The sequence below is a fragment of the Balaenoptera acutorostrata genome, chromosome 2 (genome assembly GCF_949987535.1).
Source record: "Balaenoptera acutorostrata chromosome 2, mBalAcu1.1, whole genome shotgun sequence".
Lineage (NCBI taxonomy): Eukaryota > Metazoa > Chordata > Mammalia > Artiodactyla > Balaenopteridae > Balaenoptera > Balaenoptera acutorostrata.
The window spans coordinates 32,969,171-32,982,923 of NC_080065.1; the positions used below are offsets into that span (position 1 = coordinate 32,969,171).

Consider the following 13,753-nt stretch of genomic DNA (forward strand, 5'->3'; position numbering starts at 1 on the left):
CCAACGCCAGCATCCACTATTGGGTTCACTGAATATTTACTGAGTCCCTTCTACGTGCCAGGTAGTGTATTAGACTGGGAAATACACAGTGCAGTCTGATAGATGTTTGCTTTTAGTAGGTCACTGACCCCTTCTGGCCAGGAACTTTGCCTCACAGCAGCTGCTAATAGTGACTCGTAGTGCACCTAAAGCGCACCTCTTAACTTCTGTGGGATGTGAGTTACTCATTTGTAACCTTGAACATCCTCAAGGTCCTTTCTAGTCTTACTAGTTCAACACTTTATAATTCCTTAGATACTAGGAAGGAAGAAAAGGGAGAAGTCACAGATGACACTGAGCTTTGAAGTTTGGTGACTAGGAGAATGTCAGTTGATCCATGTGACAGAAAAAATGAATTTAGAAAACCTGTTCTGGATCAAAGTCTATGAGTTTTGTTATGCATATGGAAAATTTCAGACCCCTTTTCTTCCCATTTCACAGATAAGTACTCAAGTTTTTGGATCTCCCCCGTTTCCAGCTACAAACTTGTCTACACTGACATCTTCTCATTTGGTATATCTCTTTGTCCATTGTTATTTTGGGATCCCATCTCCTTCCACCTGCTCAGAAATATTACTCTGTCAGGTTATCACCTTTAATATACCTTTAATTATCCCTCTCTATTGGACTTTTCCTCCTGTTTAAACATGCTCATGTCTATGACATCTTTAAATTAAAAAAAAAACAAAACAAAGAAACCTTTTATGCCCTAGCTTTTTTTTTTTTTTTTTAAATTTTATTTATTTATTTATTTTTGGCTGTGTTGGGTCTTCGTTTCGTGCGGGGGCTTTCTCTAGTTGTGGCAAGCGGGGGCCACTCTTCATCGCGGTGCGCAGGCCTCTCACTATCGTGAGAGCTAATAGTCTTTTACATCCACTAGATTGGCAGAAATTAAGAAATTTTGGTAATCCTCTAATTGTTTGAAAATTATTATATCATCAAGTATTTATTAGGCTAAACATTTGCCAGTTATTTCAATAACTCCTCCAATGCCATAGTTTCCAAATATCATGTTAGAAGTTTCAACTATGTTCAAGTACTCGAGTTTGTCAATTCCGAGTATGATGTCAAAAATTACTCAGTACTGTGGGTATAATCTGGCCATTGCAAAACAAACAAACCAAAGCGTTGGCATTCATGGATTTAATATCAGTTTCAACTACCCTCAAACAACTAAAATAATCTGTAGTGTTATTGAATTTCAAACTCAAACCCCGCCTATGACCAGGCTGGTGTTCTTTTCTAGTGAATAAGCCTACCCAGTAGCCACATCTCAAGCAAGCTTAATTGTTCTCAACATTTTATGGGGAAGAAATTATATATCACCGTGATATTCACAACTTGAAGATTTACAAAGGTTAAGATCTGTCCTTCCCAATCCCTATAACCCCCTCCAGCTCACTTCATGTACATTCTGATTCTGAAAGATAGATACGACCACCCCCTGGCTTTTTAAAAAATGACATGCACGTACTCTAAGGCCTGTATAGGATATTAGGCCTTGACAACTAAGGGTTCCTGGCTTTGGCAGTAATGCATGTAAAATGTTTTAAGAGAGAACATTTTGCTGGTTTACAATTAAGCTGAATAACTTGGTATAAAAGTACTGTTGATAGAAAAGAATGTTTAGATTATAATATATAATCGGATATCATATTAAATATATCTTGTGTATTGGGGGAATATTTATCCAAGTAACTTTTAATAAAAGCAGCTTCTGGGACTTCCCTGGTGGCACAGTGGTTAAGAATCCACCTGTCAATGTAGGGGACACAGGTTTGAGCCCTGGTCTGGGAAGATCCCACATGCCGCGGAGCAACTAAGCCCGTGCACCACAACTACTGAGCCTGCGCTCTAGAGCCCGTGAGCCACAACTGCTGAGCCCACGTGCCACAACTACTGAAGCCCATGCATCTAGAGCCTGAGCTCTGCAACAAGAGAAGCCACTGCAATGAGAAGCCCACACACCGCAACGGAAAGTAGCCCCTGCTCGCGCAACTAGAGAAAGCCCGCGCGCAGCAATGAAGACCCAATGCAGCCATAAATAAATAAATAAATAAATTTATTTTAAAAAGCAGCTTCTATGGAAGAAGACGTATGCTTTGAAATCACCCACCTAGTAACTTGTGAAAATGAATGTCATTATATGATTGATCACTTCACATTAAAGGGGGGGACAAAGGATATAGAAAAGCCAAAAAGGAGAAGGCTAGATGAAGATACAGGACACGGAGAAACTATAAGATGTTTCTATTTCTATTACCCCCCAAAATATTACTAAATATATGCATAAAGAGTATAAGAAGGAATAGCAGAGTGGAAATGGGTTGAAAGTCATAAGCTAAATATCATGTTTCTGCTGTTAGTAGCCATGTCATAATCCTTAAGTAAAATGAGGCATTGAGAAAATTCATCTCCACAACTAAAGAGGGGTCAAGAATGAACATGTCAGGAAGATAAGGAAAATCTCTGTTTCTCTGCTTTACTTTAACAATTTAGCATAATCCCAATGTTCCCATATCAGCTAAGATCTTATAAGAGAACCAATTCTTTAATATCTTCTCCAAATGTCTCCCTGTTTATATTACGCTTCTAATGAAAATTTTCCTCCTAGTTTGTTCTGCATCAGAGTCACTCTTTTAGAATTAAAAAGAAAACACTTAAAATTTCTGATTTTCCATTCTTTTTATTCTTCCTTTCATGTTAGAGCTCTTCTTTACTGTTTTTTTTCTTTTCCTTCTCTCAACCTTTTCTCTCTTCCTCTCTTACATTAACTTTTCTTCTCCACTTCCTGAGTCATTGCTTAATTTAGAAGTAAAGGATTTTATTTACTGTATTTCTTCTGGAGTCACTAGAAGAATTAATGAAAGTTAGATACTGTTAGTAGCTAAATTTTACTATTATAGTTAGTGATAGGGAAAGAGCAAAACTTGCATCAATTATAACATACTGGCTAAATTGTAGTCTAAAAGAGTAATTCAACTTTCATATGCTAAACTTTCAAGCATTAGATTTGACAATAAATGCATACATATAATTGCTTTTACTATTATCTATGGTATATACTATAATAAAGCAACGTAACTTTTTAAAAATATGTATTCACATGTATACTTCCATGTGAATATTGTTCTTCAAAGTAGAAATGAAGCTATACTCTTATCCCAAATATGTTGTCACTGTTGAGAACATTTTCAGAAATCATTTTGTACTGTGAATTATTCCTCATTATGGACTGGATGTTTATGTTCTCCCAAAATTCATATGTTGAAGCCTACCCCACAATGTGATGGTATTTGGAGATGGGGCTTTGGGAGGTAATTAGGGCTAGATGAGGTTATGAGGGCCCTGGTCTGATGGGATTAATGTCCTTATAAAAAAGAGACACCAGAGAACCTGCTCTCTTTTTCTCCCTACTGCCTCCCCGTGCTCCTACAAGAAAGAGGTCATGTGAGCACACAGTGAGGTGGTGGCCCCTAAAAGCCAAGAGAAGAGGCCTCAGAATGAAACCAACCTTGCCAGCATCTTGATTTTAGACTTCCCAGCCTCCAAAACTGAGAGAAATAAATTTCTGTTGTTTAAGCCACCCAATTTGTGGTATTTTGTTATGGCAGCCTGAGCACATTAAGATGCCTCTAATAGGGGGATTGTATAGGGGTCACAATCAAAAGTCATTTTGAAGCCACGGGGTGGTCATACTGGATTGAAAACTGAAATATGTCTGTAAGTACTGAGACTAATTTTCTTGTGTAACTCCTGAAGTGTCTCTGAAACAAATCTCAAAAGAGGAACATCAAAATTCTGTTGCACAATTGTTGAAATTACTGTGTTTTACCTTAATAATGGCATTTAAGAAAAAAAGTCATTTGGCTATAAAAGGTCTCTGAACAGCCTCACCTACTAGAATATTAATGGCAATTTAATTACATAAATAAAGCAAAGAACAAGTTAACATATTTCACTTTTTGTATAGTTACTGTTTTGATACATAGGTAATGTATTTTGTTCATTCCTTCAACAAATATTGGATACTGACCGTGAGTCAAGCATATACAAGGTGCGATAGATACAAGTGCAAGAACAGATATTCTCTTTAAAGGAATTCATACCATGAATATATAATATTATAGAATTAGGAAGTCCAAAGGTTAAATGAAAATACACATTTCCCAGAAGAAAAACATGATTTAATAACGTGTTACCATGCAGTTATAATATTTTTCAAAGAAATGACTCTGGAAGTTTTGTAAAATATTTGTTTTATGGCCAGACAATATATGACTGAAAAAATAAATATCTTAGATATTTATCAAATCCAGCAATTTATAATTTTAACTATTGTATCCATCAATGTGATGAACAGTCCAAATTAGTTACCAAATCTTATTCTAAATTAACTTCTTCAAAAATGAAAAATTTTGAACTTCCAAAGACCATGTGTTTCTTAAATTCTGTCATTTTCTCCACAATAATCAAAATATAAAACCTCAGAATTATTATACTACACATAGAAACATTTTAATTGCAACAAATTATATTTCTTGGACTTTTCTATAAAAACTGTTCCAGGAATGAATAGGATCTTCTCATTTAGTTATTAGGATGGCTTAGATTTTTTCAGTAAGGTGATCTTTTTGTAGATGTTGTCATGGTTATAGTAGGTAGCACTCATGAGCAGGCAACCGACTGTTTGTGGGTCCACCTAGAAGAATCTGTGATATAAATTTAAAATAATTTATTATACAATATTGTATTCAGTTAGGTTTAATATTGAATACAACTGAACATGAATACTCATGAATACGCTTACTAGCAAGGAAATAAAATATATATAGAATCTGCATTTTTTTTATATGGTAGTTGTTTTTTTTTGTTTTGTTTTTTATTTATTGATTGATTGCTATGTTGGGTCTTCGTTTCTGTGCTAGGGCTTTCTCTAGTTGCGGCAAGCAGGGGCCACTCTTCATCGTGGTGCGGGGGCCTCTCACTATCGTGGCCTCTCTTGTTGCAGAGCACAGGCTCCAGATGCGCAGGCTCAGTAGTTGTGGCTCACGGGCCCAGTTGCTCCGCGGCATGTGGGATCCTCCCAGACCAGGGCTCGAACCCGTGTGCCCTGCATTAGCAGGCAGAGAATCTGCATATTTTTAAGTAACGTTTGGAAATGTTCCTAATTTTAAATGTGACATTTTCAGATAATTAAACCTTTCCTTGATTCCTGGGCAACAAAGTTTAAAAAGTCAGACATTTTATTGCTTCCATAACATTTAGCATTTGTGTGCAACACTTCCTAGAGAAAGTACTAAGTAAGGAGGGGAGAGGATGGGTTCATAAGATTGGCATTTACTTGGCCTTATTTCCATTGTTTCTCATTTTGTATGAAGGTAGTTGCATATCACCCCTTTCCTAAAATGGAATATGGTAGAATATAGATTCTATTCATAAACGTGTCATTTGTTGATGAAATACTTTGCCATTTAATCCTAACTGCAAGTTACCATTTTTTTTTAAATTATTTATTTTATTTATTTAATATTGGCTGTGTTGGGTCTTCGTTGCTGTGCGCGAGCTTTTCTTCTCTAGTTGCGGTGAGCGGGGGCTACTCTTTGTTGTGGTGTGTGGGCTTCTCATTGCGGTGGCTTCTCTTTTTTTTTTTTTTTTAGTATTTTTATTTACTTATTTGGTTGCGCCTGGTCTTAGTTGTGGCAGGCAGGCTCCTTTGTTGCGGCTCGCGCGGTGGCTTCTCTTGTTGTGGAGCACAGGCTCTAGGCGCGCGGGCTTCAGTAGTTGTGATGCTCGGGCTTAGTTGCTCCGCGGTATGTGGGATCTTCCCAGACCAGGACTCGAACCCGTGTGCCCTGCATTGGCAGGTGGATTCTTAACCACTGCGCCACCAGGGAAGCCCTGCAAGTTAACATTTTTAATGGATACCAACCCATTTTCTAATAGATCCCATTTTATTGTGACAATATAAACATTATAATAATTTTTATTTATACATTTCATACATTTTAGAAAAGTTAAACCTCTTGTTTAACAGTAACAAGAAAAATCATATTCGCTTAGTTCTCTGGCTCACTGAGTCTAGCAGTTTATGATCCTGCTCTGCATGTTTTGTGCATTTTTCCTCTTGATTACATTTTTAGTATTAGGCCAAGGAAGCTATTTCATCAAGTTCTGCACATGTTGTTTGATAGATTCTTAAATTATGTATGATTAAAATAGCTTTAAGATTTAAAATGATTAAAAATCGGGAAAATACCTGCTAACACACTATTTTTGTAAGTCCTTTGTCAGTCCTCCGTAGAGTGGAATTCAGGGCTAAATGAAAATATTACTGAAAATACTTGGATGACTTATTGGAATAGCTACATCTGTATAAAAAAGCTGGATTACTCAGCCATAAAAAGGAACAAAATTGGGTCATTTGCAGAGATGTGGATAGAGCTAGAGACTGTCATACAGAGTGAAGTTAAGTCAGAAAGAGAAAAATAAATATCATATATTAACGCATATATGTGGAATCTATAAAAATGGTATAGATGATCTTACTTGCAAAACAGAAATAGAGACACAGATGTAGAGAACAAATGTATGGACACCAAGGGGGGAAAGGGGGGTGGGATGAATTGGGAGATTGGGATTGACGTATATACACTATTGATACTATGTATAAAATACATAACTAACAAAAACCTACTGTATAGCTCAGGGAACTCTACTTAGCGCTCCATAGTGACCTAAATGGGAAGGAAATCCAAAAAAGAGGGGATATATATATATACATATAGCTGATTCACTTTGCTGTACAGTAGAAACTAACACAACATTGTAAAGCAACGATACTCCAATAAAAATTATTTTAAAAACCCACAAAGCTGGGCTTATTATTTCCTTGACAATGGTTTTCTCCAAAAATAATGATGAATTTTAGTTTTAAATTCACTCATCAGGACTAGCACTAAAACCTAAAAATCCATTAACCAGTGGTTCCACTGCAACCTTGTTCAATTCATGAATCCGGATGTAATAAAAGAAGTAGCGCCTTTTGCCCTAGGTAAAGAAGGTCTTTGAAAATAAAACAGTCAAATTCCAAAAAGGGAATAAGCCAGATTTGCCTGCTGGTTCCATTACGAGTATTTATAATTTCTTCTATTATGGCCAATAATAGGAGAATGAGAACAAGTGAAGAGAAATATTAATAATTGGTTAGTTTCAGTGTAGCAATTAATACTTTACATTGTAAACATGGTCTTTTATGAAATGTATATGCAAATGATGTGCAGGTATTACAATAAGGCTGACTTCTGGTGAAATCCCAATGAAGGCCACAGGCAGAAGACAGTGATTTTCAAACCCACGTCTCAGATCCAAACATCTAGGGCTCTAACCCCTGTCCACTTTGAACAGAAAAGTTCCACTTTTTAAAAATCTGTTTCATATAAAAGGGTTGTGAATAAGATGTCTTTCTTAAACCTCTGAACTAACAAAAGAAAAGTTCTTTACCTGATCTAGTTTTAGTAACTTGGGTAAAATCATCCTCATCCTCATCACAGCTATCACAGTTAAATTGTTGGAGGACTGTTTCTGACTGGCTTTCAGCTTGATTTGCATCTTTCTGCTTATAGAAGCTTCGAAGTGCAACAAGACGGTGATGTATTGCTGCATGCATACTTCCTGTATCTTTGGCACTGGCCTGTAAGAGGAAAATTAAGTTGTTAAGAATATAAGTAACTTAATAATAGCCACACTTTACACATTTGTAACCTTTCACTATTAATAAGGAAGGAATTATATGACATAAATCTAGAATATAAATAGTCCTAGAAACTAAAGGGTAAAGAGCCAATTCATCTTGAACCAAATTGAATCCCAGAGCAGATAATTTTATGAGGTCCCAATTTGTGCATTTTAAACTGAGAAAATGAAATTTTGTGATTTACATTTTCTATTTGAATTTGTTTAAGACCATCCTTCCTTCACTGTGTTATACTGTAGAAAATTTTAGGGTTGGGGGAAAAAGACTTTCATTTCCTTTACATCACTTGCTTAGACATCCCTGCAAGCTGCATAGCTCTGTAGAAAAGCAGAGCTCATTCGAATAGTCTATGATGTTGTACCATAAACACATCAGAAGTCCTTGCTTTCAGTACTTTTCTATTTTTACAGTTGCTATTAATATAAAAAATGATGGTAACAATAACATTGGTATAACATTTGCTGTTATAATATCCTTTTATTTTTTCAATCCTTATAATAAAAGTTTAGGTTATTTATTCCATTTATGTTAGCAAAAGCACATAGTGCAGGTATTCAGTAAATACTTGTTTCCTCTTCCCGTTACAGATGAGAAAATTATGGCTCAGAAAGGCACAGCTTGTCTGCATTTAAACAGCTAGTTGACAGATTGGCTGGGACTTCGTTTTTGTCGTCAAAGTCAGTGCTCTTTAAGGTAACATGTCAGTGGCTTACATTTTTGTATCTTTTCACAATTTCAAAGAAAATCTGGGAAAATTTTTCTCTTTGCTAATCCTTCAGAGAGCTACCAAATATTTCAAAACCAAGAACTGAGGGTTGAATCAACTACATGCCAACTTTTGGGGAGAAGGGTCTTAAAATATGGTTTTTCTTTTGTATGTTATTAAGTTGCCTTAATTATTTTTAGGGAAAAAAATACACATTAAATAAAATATTTTTATTTCTCATATTGTTAGATATTACATAGCAGGTGTTGAGTAAATATTTGTTGACTCTTGACCAATTTAATTTTTATATTAAGTACAAGGGTGTAATTTTTCTTCAGTAGGTTAATTAATAACAAATATTGAAAATGTATGTAATTGAAATATAAATACAGTTCTGCTGCCTTGACTTTTTTACATTAAATTTTACATATGCCTTTCACTAGTGTATATATAATATATATAGCCAAATTCATTCAGATGTTTTCATTCAAGAAATTCAGAACAAGAAGTAAAAGCACAATAATATATATTTTCTTGGACAACAAATTTGCAACGCTTAAAAAAAATTTCCAGGAAGTACCATAAGAAAATGCTGGTGAGGTTGAAAACTGGCTCAGTCTTTCTGGAGATAAATGTGTCAAGACAAGTCAAAACCTTTTCCCAAGAGAATTAACATGTATGTACATAGAGAATTCCTTGCAGAATTTATAATAATGAACACAGTAAATTGCCTAAGTATTTAACAAAATGGGATTAATGGAATAAATTATGGTACATAATAGAACAGAATTTATTTTCACCTATAAAAGAATTCTTGAAGAATGAACTACTATTTAATAACAGAAAACTCATTTTCATTGATAAGTGAAAAGGTTACATATGTGTATTTCACAATCAAATGTTAGCTATTTAATCTTCTCAATCACTTTATAAAGTATATGATTATTGTCTTCCATTGGCAGATGAGTAAAATCAGGTTTAGGAGGGCTAAATAACTTGCCTGAAAGTCATGCTGTATGTACAGTATGGTACACATGTATATATATACCCACACATACATGTATATGCTAAAATATAGTATAAGACCAAAATGTTAATAGTGACCATCTCTGGGAGTGGAATTTTGGGTGATTTTTATTGCATTTTGTTTGCTAATCTCCAAAAATTATCCTACAGTTTAAAAAGTCAGCATGGGCCAGATATTGAGCAACAGAATCTAGTCATAGTTAAATCTAATCGAATCTAATCATAGTCTCAATCTCAGACAGGCTGCTTTACCCACTCAAAGACAGGGGCATCTGGCCTAGCAGAGTATCCAGTATTATCTCGCTAAATGGTAAACAGAGTTTAGACATCTTACGCTAAGATTTTAACACTCAACATCACTTATACCTAACAGTGCACTTACTGGTGGTTAATAAAACCTTTGGTTTTTCATCAGTGGGCTCTTGCCAACTTTTTTTTTTTCATTATTATATGGAAGCCAATTTACTTGTATTGTCATCTTCTACCTGAGTCACTTAGATATTCAGTCTTCTCAAGTCTTCTGAGACTCGGCCTATGGAGGAAATCCAGCCTTTTTTCTCGCCTGATTCATGTCAGCTCTGTCTCTTTTGCCTGGATCTTGTATTTGAGGTCAAGCATTCCTGCTGCCAGAACAGCTAAAGCTGTGCTCCCATCCTGTTACCTTGGAGACTGACTCATATCCAGAATTGGAATTTGCTATTGGACTGGTTGTTTTAACTTGCTAGCCCTGTGTTTTTCCATTTCTCACTGGTTCCTTTCCAGTGATTTCAAAGCCTCAATTTCAGCACGCAGTGTAAGCATCAGGGTGTGGATTCTGCTGGCCTCCTAGGAGCCAATCCTGACAGTAGTCTCTCTGGAATTTAGTAAGATTGTTGACATAATTTTAATAGTAAAGAAAAATGTAGGGGTTTGACAGCATATACCAATACAAATGTCTTGGGACCAGTACCAATTGACTGCTTTAAATTGTTGTTAATCTCTAAATTTCATGCAAAATTTAGGTCTTATATTATACTGTAAACAACCATAATAAATGGCTGATTTTTTGCCAATGGTATATGTTATTTTAATAAAATGAAAAAAACAAATAAGTGACTGCAGAGATCTATAAATATAGTAGGATAAACCTCTATCACTGAAATTTGTCACTTACCTGAATTAAAAACACTTTGATGTTATAGTCTTCTAAATCAGTAGCTGTTATTCGTAAATTTTTGTGGTTTGCTTTTTGAATCTCCATTTGAGCCCAGAGTTTACTATTGAGAATCAGCCTCAGGCTGCCTTGATTGCGCATAACTAAAATGGGAAGGTGAATTTATCAGACTTTAGAACAGTTGATTCCTTAGCCTTTCAGAGGAATTTGCCATTTAGGAAAGCAAATAAATCTGGTAGTTGTTTTTCAGACTCTGTTTTCACTACTAAATTGTAATTTAATGGACTAGATTATAATTTGGTTTCCAAATTGGGCTTTATTATGTTGGAGGACTTTTTTTTAGCTTAAATGCTAAAAATGCTATATTTTTTTACTATAATATTAAAAAATGGTTAAATTTTAGAATTCCTTTGAGGACATAATGGTCTGAAGAATATTTACCCAAGAATTGTTTACAGTGGAGAAAACTGAAACGAAAACTTTAAGCATTCAAAAAATGGAATTAGTTAAATAAATGATGGTACAGCTATTGAGGATATTATGAACTCATTAAGAATACTAAAGAAAGATAATTATTAATGTAGAAAGGTGACCATGGTATACTATGCAAAAGAAAAAATCAGGTTACAAAGTAATATAAACACCATTTATCACAAATTTTTCAACGTATTGTATACGAAGTCCTCAAGAATATATTTTGTTGACAGAAACTAGCTACTACAGGAACATAGGCCTATGAGTAATTTAATTTTTTTTCTTCTGGTCGATCCATATTTTCCGACTTCTGTAATGGACATGTATTACCTGTATAATTAAAAGAAAAGTTGTTTTGTGCATTATTTTGGCAAGTAGTGGAAGGAGTGAAATTAAACCAGAGTAGAAAACAGCTAATACCTGCCTTGGGAATGATAGTCAGGTTATTTAGAAACCTGTTTGCCAGTGCTCCTACTCTCTTAGTCTGAATTCTATTCCTTACTCACTTCTTGAGCTTGATATCTGAAACTCACCAAATATCCATTTACCAGCTTCTACTTGTGGTCTCCTCCACAAGATTTGACCACCCGATCCTGACCAGTAAACGCATTCACCCCTGCCCACATCTCTGCCTGTGCTTACTTTCAGTTTGGACCTGTGAACAATGCCCAGTGTGTCTTTTGGATGCCAGAAACCTCCTCAGGCTTTTGGTTTGGCTGACCAAATTCTGACCAACACTCTGCCTGCAGGATTCAATAACCACACACATTTATTTACTTGGATATTGACCTTTCATCCCAACCCACACACTGTGTTTAGGATGCCAAGAATAAATTACAGGGCAAATATTCTCTTTTAGAAAAACTATTCCACTTCAAAAATAAATTCATCACATTCCTTTAAATAATAATGAGATTACTATTTAGGTGTGTGCTGGGCTCGGTCATAGGTGCTTTACGTGCCTTATCTCACTGAATTCTCACACTCACTAAGTCATGGACTTCTATTATCTCCATGTTAAACTGATGCAACTGGGGCAGAAGGAGATTAAGTAGTTTGTCCAAGGTCACCAGTTAGTGATGGAGCCAGAACTAGAACCTGTATAGTCTGACATCAGAGCCTACTTTAAATAGGAAGCTCCTATAGTACATTAAAAATAATATTGTTTAATTTATTGACAGCAGTCTAATTTATTGACACATAACACATCTCCAGAAAATGATGTGTACTTATGTTGGAAAAATTGCCCTGAGAAATACTGACTCGCTTTACAAAATGATTCCTTACTTAGTCTTGACTGGAATGTTCCACAATCACTGCTTGCTGTGTCATTCAGTCTCAAAGCTCCTCTGCCCCTTTCAATCCAGGACTGTGTTGTTTTGTTGAATATAAAAAGCTTGCAGTTGATCTAAAGGACAATTTTTTAAAATGTCAAAATATAGAAAATTTTTCAAAGTGATTTCTTTCCTATGCTATAACACTTTTATTTGTCTGATATTTTACCAGAATAACCTTTGTTAATGATTTCTAAACCAGCTTTAAAATTTTACTTAGCTTCTAAAACAATACAGTTTTTGAATAGTTCAAACATTAAAAAGCAAAAAGATGTACAAAGTGAAAAGTGACCCCACCAACACTAGTTCCCCATCTACCAGTTTTCACCACCTACAACAGGTAATCACTGTTGCTAATATTTTGTTTATCCTTCTAGAGATATTTGTATGTATATACATGCTAATATGTATATATTTTTCTCCTATTTTTTCTATAAATGGTAGAATACCATAAATACTTTCTGCATCTTTCTTTTTCACTTAACAGTATATCTATATATACCAACTTTTAGATTAAACAATGTTATTTGAATCATGTAATTTATCTGAAAGTTAAGGAATCATGGAATTATTTGTACGCTTTAAAAATTTTAACAAATACAGCATCCGAACTAGCATGTGATACCACAGAGTACCATACTATAATTTAATGCTTACCAGTGGTTTTCAAATACTGCTATGTACAAGAATTACCTAGATGACCCGTTAAAAATATAGCATGTCAGGGCCTCACCCCTAGTGATTACTTCAGTGAATCTGGGATTAATCTGATCTGAGAGTTATGCTGTGAGACACACTTGTACAGTAAGTGTATCAGTAGATCAAAGGGGAAGAAAATAGGAATGAAGAGAGTTTGGGATAAAGCAGATGGAGAAAGGCTAAGGGAAATCTGTGCTTTGTTGAAAATGATTAAGTTGTAGTAATTACATTTTGTATGCCTAGATTGACAGCTATACCACTCAACATTTGAATCCTAGGTGTGATACTATATACTACATCTGTGAAATTCTTGATTCATGTGAAATTCAAAACTTATTTAAAAGCACCTTTAGGATAAACAACAAGGTCCTACTGCATACCACAGGGAGCTATATTCAATATTCTGAGATAAACCACAATGAAAAAGAATCTAAAAAAGAATGCATATATATGTATATGTATGTATAACTGAGTCACTTTGCTGTGCAGCAGAAATTAACACAACATTGTAAATCAGCTCTACTTCAATTTAAAAAAAGGAACTTTTAAAGGAAAACAAAAAACCT

At 35.0% G+C, this 13,753-nt stretch overlaps 1 protein-coding gene and 1 long non-coding RNA gene across 7 annotated transcripts in view; one reads left to right on the forward strand and one right to left on the reverse strand.

The window, feature by feature from the left end:
• Positions 1-13,753, forward strand: part of LOC130707256 (uncharacterized) — a 37,975-nt gene that overhangs the window by 1,055 nt on the left and 23,167 nt on the right. The window contains exon 2 of the long non-coding RNA XR_009007161.1: positions 8,383-8,488. This is a non-coding gene — a long non-coding RNA (uncharacterized LOC130707256). The remainder of the gene's footprint in view (positions 1-8,382; positions 8,489-13,753) is intronic.
• RANBP3L (RAN binding protein 3 like) overlaps positions 2,107-13,753 on the reverse strand; it is a 49,620-nt gene continuing 37,973 nt past the window's right edge. For 3 of the 6 annotated variants that reach the window (XM_057540880.1, XM_007192205.2, XM_007192204.2), the window contains 4 exons: positions 12,442-12,562; positions 10,681-10,823; positions 7,543-7,732; positions 2,897-4,751 (listed from right to left, as the gene is read on the reverse strand). In XM_057540880.1, coding sequence (XP_057396863.1) covers positions 4,708-4,751; positions 7,543-7,732; positions 10,681-10,823; positions 12,442-12,562 — 498 coding nt within the window. In that variant the 3' untranslated portion in view covers positions 2,897-4,707. The other 3 variants (XM_028169065.2, XM_057540879.1, XM_028169066.2) reach the window with 3 other exon arrangements.